Source organism: Panicum virgatum, chromosome 1K (assembly GCF_016808335.1).
Source record: "Panicum virgatum strain AP13 chromosome 1K, P.virgatum_v5, whole genome shotgun sequence".
NCBI lineage: Eukaryota > Viridiplantae > Streptophyta > Magnoliopsida > Poales > Poaceae > Panicum > Panicum virgatum.
The window spans coordinates 47719722-47740918 of record NC_053136.1 but is presented as its reverse complement, the minus strand read 5'-3'; the positions used below and the strand labels follow the sequence as shown (position 1 = coordinate 47740918).

Here is a 21197-nt window from a genome sequence, read left to right as displayed (position 1 = left end):
AAAAAAAATGTAAAACAACGCCCAGACAGAAGTCAAAAACAGCCACCATTGATTATTTGTCAGTGAATCAGACCATTGCAGGCGAATGCAAGTTCACCAAAACTGCCTGCCAGCTTGTTGTGCGTGACCTACCGCCAAAGTTTCGGTCACCACATGTAATTCTCATCTCTTATAATTTATACCATCGCCTACAACCAACATACCCCCTAGTGGGGTAAGAGAGTGCAGCAAAGAATAACAACGGAGCAGATATGCACCTGCTCCATTAGGCAATCTTATCCAGGGAAAAAACACAGTATATGCCACAGCAAAAGGGGCTGAACGCAAAAAATGGTCATCCTAACTCCTAAGCATTCTGCTTCGGCTCCTCACCAGCCAATCTTCTGCGCTGCTGGTGCTCGGCAACCTTGTAATCCACGACCTCACGGAACAGGCCTGGAGTGAGCTCGCAGTCCTTGCTGCCATACACTGCAGCCTGGACGCTCGCCATCATTTTTGCAATCTCTCTTCCAGAGAAGCCCTCAGTTTTGGCAGCTGCCTCACGGATCAGGTCATCCGTGATGCCCTTCACCTCAATCTTCTGGGGCTGGCCTCGGAAGAACCGGAGCCAGCTCTTCTCGTGTTTGTCACCGGCTTTGACAATGTACTTGTCCAGGTACAGCTTCAGGATCTTGAATCGCTCGTCTTCCCCAGGCAGGGGGAATTCAAGGACCTCATCAATACGGTCAGCAACAGCAGAGTCAAGGTCACCAGGCCTGTTGGTGGCCAGTGCAAGGACAACATCCTTGGATTGATCGCCTGTGCGGAAGAGGAGAGCATTCAGGGCACTCCTTTGAGCTTCACTCATGTAAATCTTGTTCCGCCTGCAGGGTACCAAAAAAAAATCAGTCTGAGAAAGTATAAAAAAAATCAGTCTAAGATATCACTACAGTTTGCAAGTGAAGGATGAGAAAAGAGGCCTGAAATATAATAAGATCTCATAACATGCTAGATCAAGACAGTTCAATTGTTTTGGTATAGAGATGACAATAGAGTTGAATGGTGCCAGAAAAAAATTGGTGCACTGTGCTTCTTTTGCAATATACTGACAGGTGCCTTACAAAGCCATGCACAATTATTACAAGTTGCAACTTCTTTTATCTGATAGATAAAGGAGAGCAAATAGAGATATGCTGGTATGCATGAGGCATTATTCTGTTAACCAATGAGAACTGGGCTACGTTGGACTGTACAGCACTCGGCATTTTCCACAAAACTAAGCTGTGAAAAGACCATATTGGAAAAAGCAAGCAGAAAACTCGTTTATATAGGAGGGTGACTCTGCGATTGTGACGTGATGAGTGATTTCGTACAAGCATTGAAAGTATCAATGATAGATTTGAATTATCAATCAATCATAAAAACTATATTGTATCAGCCATGCTATAAGAATAGCATCTTAGAAGAGAATTTCAGGACTCTGAAATAATTATGATACTGCAAATTTAAATGGTGCCATGGAGGTTCAAACAAGAGTAAGTATCTGAAGATTTGGTTCACTTACTCGCACAAGAAAGCATCAGCTTCATCAATGAAGAGGAGTAAACCCCTATTAGATTTCTTTGCCCAGTCAAACAACTGATGAATCTTGGTGACTGCTTGTGACCCCAATGGTGCAACATCTCCACCAGTCATTAGTGCATAATCTAATCCCTGTAAATGGTCACAACATTAGAGGGATAGCAATAATACCAGTATTTTCAATAGTTTTAACATAGGTACAGTCTATGAAGCATACAGATTTGCGAGCTAGTTCTCGTGCTGCCATTGTTTTCCCTGTGCCAGGAGGCCCATAGAAAAGCATGTTCCTGAAAGGAGCTTGATGAAGTTTTGTATTGGCTGTGGCATTAGCAAGCTGCTTCACTCTCTTTTGGAGAGAAGGATTTAGAATAACATCACCAAACCCATTCCCATTCTTCCCTGGGTTGCTTCCATTCTTCAGTTTGCTAGTCAGGGTACTTGTAGCACGTGAGAAGGAACCAGACCAAGGATACCTCCCTCTTGATGACTCCCTTACCAATGATGGCTGACCTAGAATACGGTCAACATAGCCCCAGATTACTCTTGCACCCTCCCTGGGGAAAATATGTAAGGGTATTAAATTGGCAGAAAAGAAAATAAAACGAAAAATAGTTAGGGTGCAAATGAAAAGTAAAAAATAACTCCAAGAAAAATGATGATGCAGTATATTCAATAATTAAACATGAAGAATAAGATCTTTATCCTTGTTCTAAAATGCATGCCTGAAACCTTGAAGAAAAATGTAGTCAATACAGGAATCAGCCAAAGCAAACAAAAGGAGCAAATTTAGTGGAAGCATGGTGAGACGTTACAATGTGACTGTGTATTTCTAATTCTGGTGTAATTCTAGCATCATAGTTGATATTCCTTGACTTTACAAGTTAAATGTGGATTACAGCAGCAGTTTCATACAATACCTTATGAGCTCTAATGCAGATACACGTGTAAGATTTCCTTCACTACTACTTACAAACACTAAGAAATATCAAAGTTATTACAACTAAAGCCTGCTTCAAAACTACAGGGTGTGCATTAGCACTATGGCTTTTCAGCCTCTACACAGCTAGAATACCAAAATCAAAATATAGACCACACTATTTACGAACTTTACCTCGTTGTGTATATCCCCGCAGCAAGGGCTGTTAAACCTCCAACGGCTACAGCTAGCTTATTTTGATCAGTCAATATCGTTCGCAAACCACCTGAAGGGAAAAATGGAAAGATATCACATAACAAAGGCATGACCGTATGACAATGTTTCCTCCACTGATGCTTCATAATATAAGCATATAAATCCCTCTAGCTTCACAAGGTTGTATACAATATAAATTAGGTAGCATTATGCTGGTACCCACAATATTATTCCCTAGGTGATACCTGATCCAAATACCAGTTTTAAACCAAAAGTGATAAATCTGGGAAGTTTTATTAAATCACCTAAATTTTGTTACACAAACAGTAAAAATAGCTTATGATAAAAGTAAGAACTGCAGAAATATCCAATAAGGAACTGATCACTTAGTGAGGCATACCTCCTATATGCTCAAAGGTTGTATTTATAACTTCGATCCACTTCTCCCTGTCAGCTTTTATCTGATCCAAAAGCAATCGCCTCTTCACATCTTCAGTTTGTCTTGTTTCAAGTATTCTTGCCTCCGCATCTGCCATGGATTTCTTTTTAATAGTTTCCTCCATTATTTTTGCCTTTTCCTTCTCTGTCTGTCTCCGCTGTTCCTGGATTTGCTCCTCAGTCGCACGCCGGATCTGCTCTAGCCTAATTGCAGATTCCTCTTGCATTTTCACAAGCTCCTGGTTCCTAACCCTCTGTGCTTCATGCTCCGCCTGCAATCGCTTCCTTTTAAGGTCATCCTCATATTGAGCCATCTGTGACTTTATTTTAGCTCGCTGTTGTTCAAGTTTTTTAGTTTCTTCATAATCTATCCGTTTTTTCTCCTGCAAAATGGCTCATGTTACAAAAGAAGCGCATCTAATCCATATGACCTAACAAAGCACAAATGAGAATACAAGTTACACTAATGTAATAGAACTCTCTCCAATTAAAAAAAAATGTGCCTTCCTAGGATGTTTGCTGCAAAAAAAATCACTTTCACCAAAATGTTTTACAAATATACAGCCACATGAAAATCATAGAAAAAAAGATTTTTCTTGGAAAAAAACTATGTTCTGGAGACTTTCCACGTGCAAAATGACACATTAAACATCAATTTAGCATCTCTGCATCACAGATCCACACTATTTGTTGAATAAATATGCTTGGCATGATCTGAAATATTTTTAATGAGTAAGAGACCAATGCACATACACAAACTCAATTGAAGTTAATTGCTAGCATAAGGCCAGAGCATAAGGCCAGACTTGTAAAATACCACCAAAAGGGAAGAGTAATGAATAAATATATCTAACATTTCATGTGCTGATTCCCTGCATTTGTATGACAATCAGTCAAGAAGCTAAAACCAAACAGGTCGTATATTTATGGTCGCACAAACCAGAATATCATAAAGAATCATTTGAAGCAGTTTGTTAACTACAACACAAAATAATATCAGAGCACCAACAGGAATGCACTATGGCTATTAGTCCATGGCGATTAAGTACTTGCAACGGTCAATGTGGAGATTCCATGAAGGCATCGAATACACTAGAATTGACCCTTAGCAATCTTAAAACCTCAAAATTATTTTTTAAAAGTGATAATCCTCCAAACTAGTTTTCTTCAATTTCCTTGGGATTAAACGGCTTTGCTTCTGTTAAGTTAGTTGGATGAAGTGCTAATTCGTCCAAAGCATCATGAACAACAAATGTAAAGGCCAACAGTGATGAGACGAGAGATGTCTCACAATCTCGAACTGGGCCAGTAACCTCTGCTCCTCGGCTTTCTTCGCAATGAATTCCTGCTGGCGCGTCTCCTCCTGCTTCTTCAGAAGCTCGAACAACTGCACGACCACGGGTCAACAAACACATCCTCACGTCAAAATCCGGCCGCGGAACAAAAAAGAATAACATGAACGGCCGAGAAATCCCACCTTTTTCGGGTCCGGCGCCTGCTTTAGCTTATTCAGCGCCTCCACCCCGCGCTCCAGCGGCGCGGGATCGAACCCTGCGGCACTCGTGCGAGGGTGCTGAGTCGAAACCCTCGGCGCCTCCTCCGCGACTTCCTCTCCCCGCCCTCCCGCCGGCGCCGGGGGCTGCTGATGCGGCGGCGGCGCGGCGGGGACGGGGGCGGGGGTGGAGAAGCCCGGGAAGCGGAACGTGGGGGTGCCCCCCTCGGCGTGGGCACGCTCGGTGCAGAGCGCGACGGCGGCCCCCGCGGAGATGGCTGCAGCCGCGGCCTTCGCGGCGGCCTTCGCGGCGGCGGCGGCGGCGGCCATGGCTGGTGGTCGTGGGTTTGGGCGAGTAGGGTTTAAGGCTGGCCGTCCGTCTCGATCAAAACCGCGGTGGGGAGATGCGGCGTATTTGTGCTTGCGGCGGGGCGGTGCTGCCGGTTCGGCTTGCGGCCCAAGAAGGCCGGCTTTTTTTGCTTTCTTGTCTTGGGACCCAAAGCGAGCAGCCGAGTAGGAGAGGGGCTCTCTAGAGTTCGCGTGTGATATTTTCAGGAGGACGTTTTTTTTAAGACTACACAGGAGGACGTTGTTGTAAGTGGCATATTGCGTCACATTACGAATTTACGATTCATGGTTAATCACCGCTATTTTTAATCATTCAAATGTTTCCTTTGCGTAAACTAATAGGGTGCACGTGCCGCACGCACATGTTTAAAAAACAATATTGTAAAAAAATAACCACACTAAATTTTAGTTACAACAAAATCAAACTTTGTATCTATTTCTCTGAATCAGCCTACTCTATGCGAGATAAGAGGCCAAAAGGTCATTAATAAATATCGTACTCCTGGACCTCTCGACCAATATTGTAAAAGAGAAGTAGCTCACCAGAGGGAAGCTGAAACAGAATAGGATTTCATATAGGCACCTCAAATTGCTCATCAGCCACTGCCGGAGGATGCCAGTGACCACCCTAAAAATATAAAATGTTTTAGTAAAAGCAAATCTTCTAGATAAAAACAACAAACATAAAAAAACTGAGTATACTGGATGAATTGAACCCACACTATATCACTACAACAAAATTTTGACATCCAAAGCACCTTCCATGGATCCACCAAAATATGCCACTAAAAAATAGCCTTCATCAATCTGATGAGGCAAAATTCATATGTGAGAGATTCTCATATCTTCTTTAAAATGCTATTACAACCAGAGGCCATGTACCTGAACAATAGTGGAAGCATGATAACTATTGAAAGGGGCACTCCTAGCTGGAAATGTGAATTCTTCCTTCAAAATGCTCCATCCAGACGTCACATTTGCAGTAATGTTGGTAATATTTTGGGTAATCTCTGCAAACCTATTTCCATTATCCACCTTTCTGTAATCTCAAATTCAGCATCTACATCTTGTCAGGAGACATCAAATTTCAGAAGTTGAAACTGTTGAGCATCAACAAAGGAATCAGATATTTGAAATTGAGAGGAGTCTTCATAAAGTAAATTCATAATAAGTGATAGCATTCAGCATGCACACATGTGGCACGTGTTTAAAAAGCAAAATTACTTAAAAATAATTGGATTACATCAAATGAACTACTAAAATTATCATAAATAAATTTGGTATGTGCTGCTTCTTAGGGAATTCATTAATTCAAATATCTCCACCCTAGTTACAATCATAAATATTTTCATAACTTGTTTATATGAGTTTTGAATGTATATACTTACACGCAGTTAAGTATGGGGAGCAAAATAGTTTCTATTTTTGTTAGATCTCCACACGGACACGGGCATGAATCACCGTGACATCTACAAGGAAGGAAGATATTGTTGCTGCAAAAGAAAAATGCTTAAAAGATTGTAAAAAAAATTGCTTATGGAGAGGTAAGGGCCCTCATCGGGCTCAACACGTGAGGAACCTAGAAATGGACCCGATCTGCAAGGACGATTTCTCAAGTGTGCGTGTTTCAAAATTTCAAAATAACAGCGACAACCCACGCTTATAAGTTGATCGCTCATGCCTTGTGTTGGCGATGTGGGACAAAACCCCCACCTTCTGCATGCAACTCGCTAGCATGCACCTAATCAATGCATCCCGCTGCATATATCTTGGGGGTCAATCAAAATTCAACCTGCACGGCGTGGAATTCTCGAATCCCCTGGATCACTTCGGAAACATCTTATGCAAATATGGACAGAATACTCAACCTACAAACCTAAAAACTGCAGCACTGTAAAGAAAGGCCTTATAATTCTAATGCTAACTAACGAACTTAGCTTTAAGAGACCAATAGATGAAAAATTAACTTTAGTTAGGGGCAGAAGAATACATGAAAATGAAGCAAAATTTTTTTGAAAATAGAAGAACAGAAGATATTATCCAGCTTGAGCCTCATCTTGGAACCTACCACCAACTAACATTCCAAACGAGAGGCTCAGTCAAAGCCTGCCAATGTTTGAATCCAAATGTATGTGCAAAGTATGTGACCTGCAACTAACGTAGTAAAGCAACATTATCTGTGAGCAACCTGCTGGTGAAGAATACCCTTCCGAATGAAGTATTACAACAGCCCAAAGAGACGATTCAATGCGATTACGAAGAGACAACAATATTGATTCTTTCGTTTAACTTTGGACAAGCCATCCCATCAAACACAATTACAGGATTGTCTAGGCTACCCTCTACACCTTTACAGCTCAGTTTGTTTGTTCGGACGCCTAGCCTGCGGTCATGAACTAAAGGGGATTGCTTGACCACGCACCTCCATCTGGTTGCTCCTCCCCTCCGGCCCTCGTGTCCTTGCTGCCGCCGATCCCGTTTCTCGAGCGTCTTGTTCTGGGATCTTGCAGTGCCTTCTGCTGTTAGAGATGTCAAAATTTTGTAACCAAATTTTGTATCAATAAAGGCAGAAAACAGGAATGTCAAAAATTACAAAGGAGAACGAAACACTGTTAGTGATGTATATCGCATCTGCAATACTTTGATCTTGCTTTAAGTGGATTGTAAAGTCCATGCTTTAGGCATTTAGATAAACTCTCCACAAATGGATGCAGAAGCAAAAAAAAAATCACATGTTGCATAAGAGCATACTTGACAGAATCAGATTGCATAAGGACTGCATTGTAGCCATATTGCCTGAACAGTCAGCTCTACCATGCAAGCATTCTAACTGTGTCCTTGACTGTACCAAAAATAATTTGATATTGGCATATAGTATTATCAGGTAAATCTCTTAGAATAGACATATTGGAGCTCATGTATGGCATTCAGCTTGGTACATACAGCAATAAAAAAGCTGAACTTAATGAATGAAAAAAACACTCAAAGAAAAAAACCTCCATTTATATAGAGATAACTTAGCTAAGGTCTTAGTATTTAAACCCATCACTAATACTCTTCCTGGATCAATCACAACCCATCTTTAATTAGCGGAAAATATCAAAGCATTCATTAAATCGAGAAGAGAATAGAATAACCAAATCAAACCTGAAATTAGTCAATCATGTTGTATCAGTGTGGAAACCTGAAATTAGTCCAAAAAAAAACCATGAGCTCCCAATAATTTATGCTAACTTGATTCTGTGATTTACATGGCCCCAAAGTAGAAATATTTCCTTCTCGAGCACCTCAGTCTTCCTCTTCGGATCTTCTTGGAATGGCAGGAAGAACAAACAACCTTCCTCTCCAAATCTGCTTGGAATAGCAGGAAGAGTAAACAGGAGATGAACTCAATGCTGACAATGGCATGCTTGTTAACCCATTATTTATTAGCACAATTCACAGAACCTGCAATGCTCCATATGGTTGTTGCTCTTATCAGCTTGTACTCGTGATGACCACGGCTGAACCTGGAAGCCTCTGAAGGACTAATCAATTAGTTTGTAAATATATTGAAACCTGGAATAGTAGTAGATAATTCTATATCAGCACAATCTTTTGTAAATAATGAGAAGACCTAAATGCATTGGTTCACACGAGAATCAGTATATCCAATCCAAGCAACTTGCCGATGAACATGGTTTCCTTGCAACATTAAGAATGGCCATTGCAATGTGTGAATAAAGAAAAGAATCCATTGGTTCATACCTTCTTCTCATAGTAAGCAAAAATATGTATTAGAACATCCCCTGTTTGATGTTAGGCATCGTTATGCCACATATCTGAAAAATACAAATTTCTGTAGGAAAATTTAGGGAAATTGTGAATTTAACAACATTAAGACAGTTCTATTTACCTCAAACCATTTCTCTACTTTAGTCTGCTATTTTTCAATCTTCCTACGGTACTGTGATGGAGGGATCGTTGTCGGCTGGTGTGGCGGCTGCTGCGCGATCCTCGGTGTCGGTGGTGGCCGGCGGCGGCAGAGCAGCAACCTCAGCCGCTGGGTGGTTCTGCCAATGTTACTTTAACAATCACCAAAATAATTCCAATGATTCTGCAACGGGACATTGAAAGTGATAATAATATCATGCCCATGCTAAGCAAATATTTGCTCTTGTTCCTTGTTCCTTATGATAATATGTTAATAATTATCACAGGAAAAAATAGCAGCAGAGTGCCTTTTCAAACAGGCTTATCATGATATATGGTACAAATTACTTACTGTGGCTTCAGGTTTTTGAATTATAACAGAAAGTACATCAACAAGCTCCCCTAGATTGTGAGGAGGAATGTTTGTTGCCATTCCGACCTGAAACAGTTTAAACAACCTAAATATCTGACTTAGTAGCAATTGTATAAACTGAATACAAACTCATACCGCAATCCCAGAAGAACCATTCAACAATAGAGATGGAACACGAGCCAGCAGCAGAGATGGCTCCCTCTGTGAGTTGTCAAAGTTTGGTATGAAGTCAACCTGTAAAATAACAAAAAGCAGAATGAAACAGATGAGAAAAAAGGAATGCCATGCAACAACTCCTCACAAAGAAAGACAATAAGATTTCGGAGTAGCTACCTTTAATACAGAGCACAAGAGATTCGTAGCTGAGGAGGCTGCACGGCATGGTTAAGTTGGTCATCACACGGGCGTAGACGAAGCAAGAGCAAAGCTTCAAGTGATAACCGTGTAATAATACAGTAGGGCACACGTAGTGGTACGCACCTTCAAGTGCTGCAATAGAGGGGCATGTACCAGGTTCTATTAAAGTGATAACCGTGTCTTTGCCAAGTAGTGATTATGCTTAGCAGTGAGCTCACTCTATGCACGACTGATTCATAAGAACATGTGCAGAACAAAAGAAAAGATAGAAAAATAATATTTGCTTACTTCCTAGCATGCCTCTCCACAATCTATATCAACATATATAGGCACAAACATTTAGTATGATTAGTGAGGCTCCGAACTTCAAGTCGATTGGCACAAGGCTTGTGAATTTGGTAATCTGGACATCGACATCCCCTTTAGCAAAATCAATAAAAATCTGAAACAATGTTGGGCTGTGGCTTTTAGGACCCACAGTAATAAAAGCAAAATGAGACTACATAGTTTGTGATGCGACAGCGTCCGGCGAGGGCCCAGTCAATTACGGGGAAGGTTAATAAAAGCTGCAGCTGTGAGCTAATTTTACATGTACTACTGACTGCCTAGTCTTGACTTTATTTATCCATACAACAAGCAGGCTGCAAGACAACTCTTCTGTTTGTTACTCATATAAACAGCTCAACTATAGCAAGACAATGGGGGGGGGGGATAGCAAGACAAATATTAGGCAGCATGCAAACTACATGAAATCAGATAATTAGATGTACATGTAAAATTAGCTTACAACTAATTTAAATTCTAGGTTTTCTAATGCAGCTACTTTTAGCTATCAGTCCATCACATTCTGAGTGATCAAAAGAAAAAAAAAGGAGATCCATATATTTGGCAAGGCACAACATACATTCAGTGAAGAAAGTACAGTACTTAACCAGGGTCATCGATCTTTGCTATCTAACCAAGATCCAAGATCTTCTTCAGAATCTCAAGCACAAAGCAAGATTATACGACCATGAACTTTGGCCCGTTTGGCACAGTGCAAAGAAAATTCCTGCCCATTAGAGGATGGGTGATGACATCAACTACTCTGATCTAGAGCACGAACCAATGGCCAGCTCACCAGCACATGTCCGCTCCACAATAATCAACAAGAAAACCAAATCAACTACTATGCGACACGTGTGATGACATCAACTACTCTGATCTAGAGCACGAACCAATGGCCAGCTCACCAGCACATGTCTCCACAATAATCAACAAGAAAACCAAATCGAAATATCCAGCCATTCTAGTCATGAATCAAGATCCGGATTCGGCCCGCTAGGCATGAAAATCATGAGTCAAGAACCGGATCCGGCCATCCAGGCATACGAATAAAAAAACTATCGAACCCTAACCCGTGAGAGAAGGTCAAGGAAGAGGATGGAGACGAGATTACCGGAGAGAAGGCCGTCGCCGTCGCTAACGCCCCCGGCTGACGCCATCTCCGCGCGATGCACGCGTCCATCTGCACGATCCCATCCCCGATCCGCCTCCATCTCCACGCTCCCTTGCTCAGCGTGCATGTCCCCAGTCGCGGCACTGCCATCCCCGAAGGAGAACCTACTCCCTGCGGAGGCAAAGCGCATGGGGGCGGTCGGGCGGAGGAGGAGAGAGCATGGGAAGGGCAGCACGATGCGGATTAGCGGATGGTACGGATGGGGAAGGGAGGAGCGACGGGGATGGAGAGGGCGTGGGGTGGGTATCGCAGCGGGTAAGCGGAGAGGCGCGGTGAGAAAAAAAAACGACGGGGAAGGCAGAAACATCGCGCAAACATTGTTTTTGCCGCTAGAGAGTTTCGTCGAGGCAACGTTGAACCAAAAACTTCCTGATTTGTGGGCCTTTATGAGAGGGTGGGAGTAAATTTTTTGGTGAGAGATTATTTCAATTTCTTTGGATCCTTATATTATATATAGACTTCTTCACTAGTAATGTTATGCTGGGTTCTCTACAAGACCCAGCGGCAGGTAACATGAGATGTGGACCTTTTTATAACAGTGTTGAATGTAAAGTTGTGTTTCGGTTATATTTTTTTATAGATAACTAATTTATACTTATTTTTAAAATGAATAAGGTTTCCACCTAAATTTTTTGTTTGGTCTACTAAATTTTTGGTTCGGTCCGTCTTGTGTTATTGACAGGTGGGTCTTAATCCATCCCTTATGCGAGTCGGACTAGCCCTTAGGCCATGACTCGATCACGTGGATCCCTACAAATTAACAGACAATTATATATACATATCTGACACGTATACCAACATTACTCGTAGCAACGCACGGGCAGAATTATCTAGTTAGAATAAATTGACAGTAGAGCGTTTTAATACTGTAGAATAGTAGTCCAGAAAATGGAGAAGAGAATGAGAATTAGGGCCGATGGACCTCTGTTTGGGCTTCTTTCCACTTGTCATGTTACTACATGGACTGTGTCTAATCCAGCCCATCTCAACAATCTTTTTCAATATTGCCTTTTTTATTTTATTTTATTTTTTTACGTTGGGCTAGGAGATCTGGCATTTGTAAAGGAAAATATATTAATACCAATCCTATCTCCTGATGACCCTTATCCAGGAGTTTTTTCTATAAAAAAATACGAATACAATCGTTGCTGCATAGCCCATTAATAACAAACATCACAATCACATACCCCATTGATAAATTCTGATCACCCTACAACGCACTGCATGTTGTTACGCCTCTTACTCTGACATGCTCAGTAAACAGGTTTGCTTTCCTTTTAACATTGATTGCATTGTTCTTTTTAGCTGATCATAAGCAAACTTTTGGGTGAAGGCGTGAAAATATGATTCCCACGCAAGGATTCAAATTATGAAAGATGTATGTAGCCGTTTCTTGGAGTATCCGATACAACCATAACAAAATCTGTTTTAATGAGCAAGAGCGAAAATAAAAACACCTTACAATTATGTGATTGGCAGCTAAATTTTGCTGACCCTTTTCTGAAAGAGAAAATGGAGAAAAGAAAACGTCGTGATCAATTCGCCTCTGTCTAAAGAAATGGGAGGGGAGTTCAGTGACGGGTGCTTGCACCCGTTTCAGTTAAAGAAGTTTCTAGGTTTCTACCGTATTGGTTCCAAATTTGCGCGAAAACTTTCTCAAACGATAAAGATGTGCCTAGAGCAATTGGCAAATATGCCTACTATAGCACTGGTAGGTGGGTCCATATTGTCAGCCTCCAGCCTGGGTTGCTTTTGGTGCATGCCCCGCTGGCCATGGACCTTATCTTCAGCCTAATCAGTTTGCCACGGCGTCGTCCCAGCCCTGCTGCCATTTGCCCGCTCCAACTCCTGGATGACATCCAACACCTCGAGAAAATCCCAGCGCTGCTCCTCAGCCACAAATCCCTTGCATGTGGGACCCATTTGGGGCGGTGCCCATGTCTGCAACTCTGCGTCCAGTTCGGTGAGATCGAGCAAGACGACCATGGTGGCGAGAGAGACATGGGATTTTTTTTTTTTACTCGCCGCGGTAACCGGTTCTTGTGCACACTAGAGCTCCATGTGGCCACCGGGCGCGGTTCGGCGATGGTAGTTTCGTCACCCCGCCTGCGCTGCACCGCACGCCAATGGTGCTAGTGCTAGCATGGTGGGAGGTTTAGTTTTGTCCCAGGCGCAGTCGCACCAGGTCGCTGCGCCGAGAACCGCCGCGCCGGCGCCGTTGCCGGCGCAGGCGCTGGAGAAGAGGCTGAGGGAGCAGGCGGCGGCGCCATGTGGTACGGCGGCGACGGCCGTCTCGGTGCGGAGCGTGGACGATGTCAGGAAGGCGCACGCGAGGCACATCAAGCTGGGCCTCGACCGCTCCCCGCGGCACGCGCGGCCGCTGCTCGCGGCGTGCGCGCTCTCGGGCTGGCCAGGCGGCACGGAGCTCGCGGCCTCCATCTTCGACTCGCTCGACGAGCCGGAGGCCTTCGACTACAACACCCTGATGCGCGGCCACGTCAGCGGCGGCCGCGACCCGGCGGCAGCGCTGCGACTGTACGCTGACATGCTGGGGGCCGGCGTGGAGCCCGACAACTACACGTTCCCGTTCGTCCTCAAGGCGTGCGCGCAGCTCGCGGCCTTGCAAGAAGGGAGGCAGGTGACGGCTTCAGCTCGCACTTAATTCAACCAACCACCGTGCTCTTCTGCAACCGGTGACGAGCTGGGGCGTGACATTTCTTCGTTTGCACTAGCAGCTGCAGGCGCACATCGTGAAGCTTGGGTTCCAGCACGACGAGCATGTTCAGAACAGCCTCATCAGCTTCTACGGCAAGTGCGGCGAGCCGACGATGGCTCGCCGGGCGTTCGACCGGACGGAGGCCGGGGAGCGGACGGCGGCCTCCTGGAGCGCGCTCCTCGCGGCGTACACGAGGGCCGGGCTGTGGGGCGAGTGCCTCGAGTCGTTCGGCGCGATGGTGCGGGAGGGGTGGAGGCCCGACGAGAGCTCCATGGTCAGCGCCCTCTCGGCGTGCGCGCACCTGGGCGCCTACGACGTCGGGCGGAGCATCCACTGCGCGCTGCTGAGGAACGCCGCGAGGCTCAACACCATCATGGAGACGTCCCTGGTGGACATGTACGCCAAGTGCGGCTGCATCGAGAAGGCCGCGGCGGTGTTCGACGCGATGGGCGGCAAGAACGCGTGGGCGTACAGCGCCATGGTGTCCGGCCTGGCGCTGCACGGGGACGGGCGGGGGGCGCTGCAGGTGTTGGACGCGATGGTCCGGGAGGGCCACGCGCCCGACGCGGCCGTGTACGTCGGCGTGCTCAACGCCTGCAGCCGCGCCGGGCTGCTCGAGGACGGGCTGCGCTGCTTCGACCGGATGCGGCTGGAGCACAAGGTCGCCCCCAACGCGCAGCACTACGGGTGCATGGTGGACCTGATGGCCCGCGCGGGGAGGCTGGGCGACGCGCGCGCGCTCATCGGGAGCATGCCCACGGGGCCGAGGGACACGGCCTGGCGGAGCCTGCTGAACGCGTGCCGGATCCACGGCGACCTGGGCCTCGCCGAGCACGCCCTGCAGGAGCTGAGGCGCCTCGGCGCCGCCAACGCCGGCGACTTCGTCATCGTCGCGGGCATGCACGCCAGGGCCAGGAACTGGGACGCCGCCGCCGCGCTCCGGACAGAGGCGTCGGACAGGGGCCTCGCGCCGTGCCCCGGGTTCAGCGCCGTGGAGGTGCGCGGCGAGGTGCACCGGTTCGTGTCGCAGGACATGTCGCACCCGCGGAGGCGCGACATCTACGAGATGCTCCACCAGATGGAGTGGCAGCTCCGGTTCGAAGGCTACGAGCCCGACACGTCGGAGGTGGCGCTGGCCGTGGGCGAGGAGGAGAAGCGGCGCGTGGTCGCCGCGCACAGCCAGAAGCTGGCCATGGCGTTCGGCCTGCTGAGCACGCCGGAGGGGGCGCCGGTGAGGATCGTGACCAACCTCCGGATGAGCAAGGAGTGCCACGCGTACAGCGCGCTCATCTCGGAGATCTTCGGGCGGGAGATCGTCGTCAGGGACCGGAGCCGGTTCCACTGGTTCAGGCGCGGCGCGTGCACCTGCAGGGGTCACTGGTAACGGCCTGGCTAATCTGATGGGTGGTGTAAATACGAACAACAATTTCTTCCTTTTTTTCCAATTATTGTCAAAGTGTATGATTCCTTTTGCTGTGAATGAGTTACAAGGTACACATATTTGAAGAAAATGATCATCAGGATATTTCTTTAGCCAACCAATAACCAGAGCCACAAGATCCTGCTGCTAAGGACCAGCATTTGAAGGTTGTGTTGGCAAATAGACCACCTCAAACAGACGCACTGCGTTTGGCCACGACAGCTGATCCTAAAACCAACCAACCCCCTCGAGCTCTGTCATGCAACATCTTCATACTACTCCCTTTGAATCCTTTTATAAGACATAGTTTGCTATGACACGATCTCTCAAATTACAGTTTGACCATTCATTTATTTTATATTATAATTGTTATTATTATGAAATTAGATTTATTGGATAGGACATTTGATTACAAATCTATCCATGTTAAATTTATTTCATATAGTTAAAAATTATTAATTAAATATTATAAAGTTTAAATCCTTATATGGGTATCTGGAGGAGGGAGTCGTCTCCACTACTCCAGCAGGGTAGGAAAACCCCTACCGAGGCAACGACCGGAAGCGTTGCACAGGGAGTCACGTCACCGCTCTGGCGCTCACTCGAGATCGGATCTCGGTAATCGGCATCTCGCAGCTACGTCCGGTGAGAAACTTGGAATGCACAGCGCCCCTCCCTCGCATGAACGTGCATCGAAATGATGCATCATACGACCTAGTACTGCAGGAGCATGAATCTGACGAAGAATAGGACCAAAAAGAGGCTGCACTTTCGGTCCTGCCAGTAACTGGAATGATGCATCATGCGCGTGCCGTGTTCGGCTAGCTGGTGCTGATTTTTTTTAGAGAAAAGTACTGCTAACTGGTTGGTGCTGGTGGCTGGTGTTAGTTTTATGTGAGAGAAAAATACTATTGGCTAGATGCAACGAAGATGAAGCGAACACATGAGGGATGAGGCCCTAATCACCAGCAACTCCCCCAGCTCTACCTGGCAGCTCCGCTCCGCTCGCCATATCAGCCTGCTCCCTCCATCTCTTCTCTACTACTAAAAAGAGGCTAAGGTCACTTTTTGTTGGCAAAATTGGATCTGTGACACCGAAAGATCACCGTTTCAGAAATTTACCATCGAAACGACCGAGTACAGATTAATACCAGCGAAAGATCCATCCGTTTAGAAATATACCATTCTGTCAACTTCCGTTACCATTGCCGTCTTTTCTTTTCTTTTATTCCACTTGCCCACGTGAAATGACACCTTTGCCCTTTGCTGGATTTGAGTAAGAACCCAGGGACTCGTTGGTTTGGACTCAACGTTTCCTCTCTGCCGCTACTCGACCCTGGTGCCGCCGCCGACTGCTCGTCCCGCTCCGGCCGCCGCCTACGCCAGGTCCGCCGCCGACTGCTCCTCCAGCTCCGGCCACCGCCTGCGCCAGGTATGTCCAGCAGCCGCCTTGTCCTCCCTGCCTCCGCCGCCGCTTGCTTCTCCCTCTCCCGCCACCACCTGCTGTGGTCCCCCGTGCCGGCATGCTCCCCCTCGCCCCGGCGCTTGGGCCTGCCGCTCCTGCCGCCGCCTAGGCCCCCCATCTGTCGCCGCCGCTTGGGCCCCCCATGTGGCGCCCCCGCCTGCTCCTCCTGGCACCGCTTACCCTACCGCCTGTCCCCCGCAGGTACCACCGGCGACTACTCCCTGGCTTCCCCATGGTCTGAATCTGAGCTCTCTTAACTGAGATGGATGGTGTAGAGTCAAATGAAGGGTAAGATTCGAATCTTGTTATCTTTGGCTTGTCATCTTGCATGTTGTGTTCAAAAAAATGTTGGCCGAAGTTGGTGCGCTGCTCGAATTAGGAGATGTCATGGCATTGAAATGAAGGGGTGACAAGTCACAATGGCCTACAATGGATCCAGGTTTTAATATGAAGCCACCAATATTTGTGCGGGTGCAGGAAGGCCAAAGAAGAAGAGGATTAAGAGTGCAGGAGAGCCAGGGAAGAGAGGACAATATCAATGCAAAAGGTGCTTCCAATTTGGTCATATTCAAAAGGGATGCACAAACCCAAAGGTACAACCTGATGAAGACCTTCCGGAACCACCTCCTACTAAGAAGAAAAAGGCACAGCCTACTAAAAAACAAGAAGAAAAGCGCAGTCCAAAGAAAAACAAGTAATGTGTATTTATTGTTACTTTATCTGTTTCCCACCAGAATATGCTTCGCATGTCTCTAACAATTGCTAATCCTATCATTGCAGCAAGAAGAAGAAAGCCACAGAAAAGGGAGCAGAAGAAGAAATGCCAATTCCAAAGAAAAACAAGTAATGTCCATTTATTTGATGCTTTATTTGTTTTATACTAAAATATGCTTTGTATGTCCCTAACGATTGCTAATCCTATCATTGCAGGAAGAAGGGAGTAACACAACAGGGAGCAACTACTACCTCGTCTAGTCCTGGGCCAGTTACAAGGAAAAGAGCTGCAATGAGTTCTACCCAGGATGGAACTCCCTCAGGCACTCCCTCACGCAGCAAGAGGAAACTAGTTGCTTAGAAATGTATTTGAACTTGTAATGAAGGACAGAGGCCCATGATTATGTAATCCGAACTTGTAGTCTGAACATGCTGTTTTATCTGAACTTATAATCTGAACATGCTGCTCTATTCGTACTTGCAGGCTCCATGATTATGTAATCTGAATTTCATTGCATTACATGACAAGTTCCATACAATCTGAGTTCCATTGCATTACATGACAAGTTCCATACAACATCTCAGTACACAGACCATTACTTGAAATATTGGATAACAAATTGCATCAGGATCAGAACAATGACTCCACTGACTAGCATGTTCAACCTATCTAATACATCTGTCAATTTGACTAGTACAACACACAGTTGTTTTATGTTGTCTTCCTCCATTTGGGTGCTTCTGTTTCCAGTCAACTGGGCACCTCGATCAAGCTCACTGAGATACATCCTATATTGCTCCTCCCACTTGAAGAACTTGCAAACTCCATGCTTCTGCACCCAATTTTGCAGATTATTGTCTAAAAACAAACTGGTTCACAACAAACTAAACAACAAAAGCATCTTGCAAAGAACAATTTCATACTCCATTGAAATTGGGGCACATTGTAAGGATCGATGGACCAAGAGGGGGGTGAATTGGGCTTTTTCAATTTCTAAAACAAAGTAAATCAACCTTAACCTATGCAATGCTAGTAAGGCACCAATTCACCAACCGGATAACTAAGCTACCTACACAAGCTAAGAGAGAGAAAAGAGAAGTAGAGCCTAGTAAGGTAGAGCTAAGTTATGATCTCTAAGTCAAGCACATGAATAAATTGCATGAAAGAAAATGCTTGAATAAAGAGAGTGGACAAGAGACAACCGGATTTTTTCCTGTGGTATCGATGTGTTGGCACACACCCATAATCCACGTTGTGACACTCACAAAGAGTCTTGTCACCTCCCAAGTCACCGAGATGAGGGCGCTCACTAAGAGTCTCTGTTCACCATCCCGGCGTGGTGGAAATCAAGCCACGTACAATCTTCTTCTCCGGGCTCACACAATCCTTGGCAAGCTCCGTGAGAAACACCTCGATCACCAAGATCGCCTAGGTGATGCCAATCACCAAGAGTAACAAGCTAAGGCCTTCACTTGAGCAAGAACCGATCACCAAGAGCGGATGCACACAAGCTTCTCTCTACTCAAGTCCTTAATCTTGCTTCTTGATTGATTGAATGAACAAATATGTGAATGATGAAGCTCAATGTGGCTCTTGACTATAGTATGAGTGTATGGATGTTGCCTGGTGTCAAGAGTGGCAAAATGACCCATTGGAGGGGTATATATAGGTAGCTCACACGAATAGAGCCGTTGGAGAAAAGCTGCCAGAAACCTGCGTAGCGCCGGTTAATCCGACGTACCTCCAATAGTCATCGTCGGTTTAAACGATGAATGTAAACTACCCATTCTGAAAACTAGCCGTTACAACTTGGGCAGATTAACCGACGTATCATCGGTTTAACCGGTGAGTGTAGTTGTCCACTGATCAACTGAAAAACCAAGTCTCTGGACAACTGCACCGACGTTAACTCAAACCTATCGTCGGTTTAACCGGTGAGTACAACTTCTGAATTCCTTTGAAAATACCATCTCACTGGTCAATTGCACCGACGTCTTGATTTAAATATCGTCGGTTTAACCGGTGTATAGAACTTGAAATGCCCTGGAAAAACCAACTCTGGACTAATGCACCGACGTTAATTTCAAACACGTCGGTTTAACCGGTGTATTGAATTGTCCAGACTCTGCTGACTTTGTTTAACCGACGTATAGAAAATTGAGATCGTCGGTTAAACCGGTGTATAGACTTTTTCTGATTTTGTCTTTTCTGATTTGAGTCTTGAATGAAATCCAAATATTCTTGAGATATAGTTTGAGAACCACTTATTTGAACTTCTAGAAACCTGAGTGACCATTGTGTGCATCCATTTTCAAATGACCATGTCCATGCTCAAGTTACTTAGCCTTAACCCCTCTTAATAGTGCGATCACTACAAAACTATAAAACCTATACTAACCTAAGTGTCCTTCTCAACCTTATGACACTTAGGACTAGAAAGATCCTTAGTCTTGACATATATAAGAGTTGAATACCGAGATCGCCTTTTTGGATAACAAGATTGAGGGGCTTCTTTTGACATAAGACCAAATGAGCGATAATGATTTATTAAGCTGCACAAACTCATTAGTCACAATAATGGTTGTCATTAATCACCGAAACATACCTTGAGGGCCTAGATGCTTACAATCTCCCCCTTTTTGGTGATTGATGACAACACAAACATAAAAAAACGAGAGAGCGGGAAAGATAAAACAGGATAAACACAAGCAAACTCGAAAAAGGACCAAAGAGCTCAACGGCTCAAACGAAATTCATAGATATGTCTCAAAGCACGGCATACTCAAGCGACAAATGTACATATCCATGAACTAACACCAAATGTGATACAAAGAATCAAAGTCCTGATAACTACGAGCTCTCTCTAGCTCTACCCTCCCCCTAACTCTGTGGCTCCCCCTAACACCTCTCCCCCTTTGGCATCAAAGCACCAAAAGGCGAGCTACGGGTCGTGCTGTCGTGGTACGGCGAGGAAGCGGTCCGGGTCGTCGTCGTCGTCGTCGGACGGAGAACCCTCACCCTCGGTGACAGACGGAAGCTGCTGGTCTGGGTCTGAGCTCACTGGGGGAGTGACTGTCGTGGAGGCTCTCGTGCTGGCACTGCCTGGTAGAGGATCCGTAGAAGTCGTAACCGGGCCAGCAGAAGAAGTATCAACATCTGAAGAAGTGACCGCTGAGGCTGCCGGCTGTGTCGACTGTGGAAGCAGGGACTCCTCTACTGCTCCTCCCCCTGAAGGTGCTGCCTGAAGTGAGGTAGGGAGGGCGACCGACTGAACTGCTGACGGTGAGTCCTGAAAGAGTGTGGTCGCTGGCAGTGGTGAAAAGAGCGGACGACCGGCAGATCCAAAGAGTGCGGACATCGAGAACGTGGTCTCCGGTGTCGCTGTAGTAGCTAGAGCTGCAGTAGGGGCTGGAGGAGGAGGAGCTGGTGTGACTGCAAGCTGAGGTGCTCCAACACCCTGAAGTCCGGGCTGCTGCTGCTGTGGGGCGAGTCTGGTGTGAGAGTAAAGCTGAGAGATCATCCCGAACATCGCCATCATGCCCTGCTGCATCTGCTGGAACTGAGCGTCTGTCCTCTGTGAAACTCTGTCAATGAGGCCGACAAAACGCTCCTCTGTCGCTGCACGCTCTCGGGCTACCTCTCTCTGAATAGCCGCAATCTGAGCCTCATGGGCTCTCCTGGCCTCCTCCTGAGCAAGTCGGTCCCCCCTCTGCTGAGTCACGAGCTACTGTAGTAGTGCAGTGAGCTCAGACGGCTGAGTCACCTGGGACT

General features: G+C 45.9%; 4 protein-coding genes across 5 annotated transcripts; 2 read left to right on the top strand and 2 right to left on the bottom strand.

The window, feature by feature from the left end:
- Window positions 1–28: 28 nt before the first annotated feature.
- Window positions 29–5000, bottom strand: LOC120639530 (ATPase family AAA domain-containing protein 3-B-like). The gene is made up of 7 exons (XM_039915386.1): window positions 4608–5000; window positions 4422–4517; window positions 3093–3513; window positions 2672–2762; window positions 1778–2114; window positions 1544–1692; window positions 29–863 (listed from the first exon to the last, which is right to left on the bottom strand). Exons 1-7 carry the CDS (start codon window positions 4950–4952, stop codon window positions 347–349), a joined length of 1956 nt encoding a protein of 651 aa, XP_039771320.1. The 5' UTR covers window positions 4953–5000; the 3' UTR covers window positions 29–346.
- A 2150-nt stretch (window positions 5001–7150) lies between these two features.
- On the bottom strand, window positions 7151–11423 carry LOC120639539 (DNA topoisomerase 4 subunit A-like). The gene is made up of 9 exons (XM_039915397.1): window positions 11051–11423; window positions 9736–9744; window positions 9589–9626; window positions 9391–9489; window positions 9235–9321; window positions 8866–9022; window positions 8418–8791; window positions 8118–8321; window positions 7151–7489 (listed from the first exon to the last, which is right to left on the bottom strand). The coding sequence occupies exons 1-6, from the start codon at window positions 11415–11417 to the stop codon at window positions 8909–8911; spliced, it is 714 nt and encodes a 237-aa protein (XP_039771331.1). The 5' UTR covers window positions 11418–11423; the 3' UTR covers window positions 7151–7489; window positions 8118–8321; window positions 8418–8791; window positions 8866–8908.
- A 1494-nt stretch (window positions 11424–12917) lies between these two features.
- On the top strand, window positions 12918–15351 carry LOC120639506 (pentatricopeptide repeat-containing protein At1g31920-like). Its single transcript, XM_039915368.1, has 2 exons — window positions 12918–13748; window positions 13846–15351. Exons 1-2 carry the CDS (start codon window positions 13254–13256, stop codon window positions 15208–15210), a joined length of 1860 nt encoding a protein of 619 aa, XP_039771302.1. The 5' UTR covers window positions 12918–13253; the 3' UTR covers window positions 15211–15351.
- Window positions 15352–15657: 306 nt separating this feature from the next.
- On the top strand, window positions 15658–17913 carry LOC120639517 (trinucleotide repeat-containing gene 6B protein-like). Of its 2 annotated transcripts, XM_039915375.1 has the most exons (5): window positions 15658–16678; window positions 16913–16999; window positions 17189–17405; window positions 17492–17554; window positions 17642–17913. In XM_039915375.1, exons 2-5 carry the CDS (start codon window positions 16993–16995, stop codon window positions 17784–17786), a joined length of 432 nt encoding a protein of 143 aa, XP_039771309.1. In that variant the 5' UTR covers window positions 15658–16678; window positions 16913–16992; the 3' UTR covers window positions 17787–17913. The 2 variants fall into 2 exon arrangements, with proteins under 2 accessions (XP_039771309.1, XP_039771316.1); XM_039915382.1 differs by lacking the exon at window positions 15658–16678 and having other exon boundaries at window positions 16759–16999; window positions 17151–17405.
- The last annotated feature ends 3284 nt before the right edge of the window (window positions 17914–21197 follow it).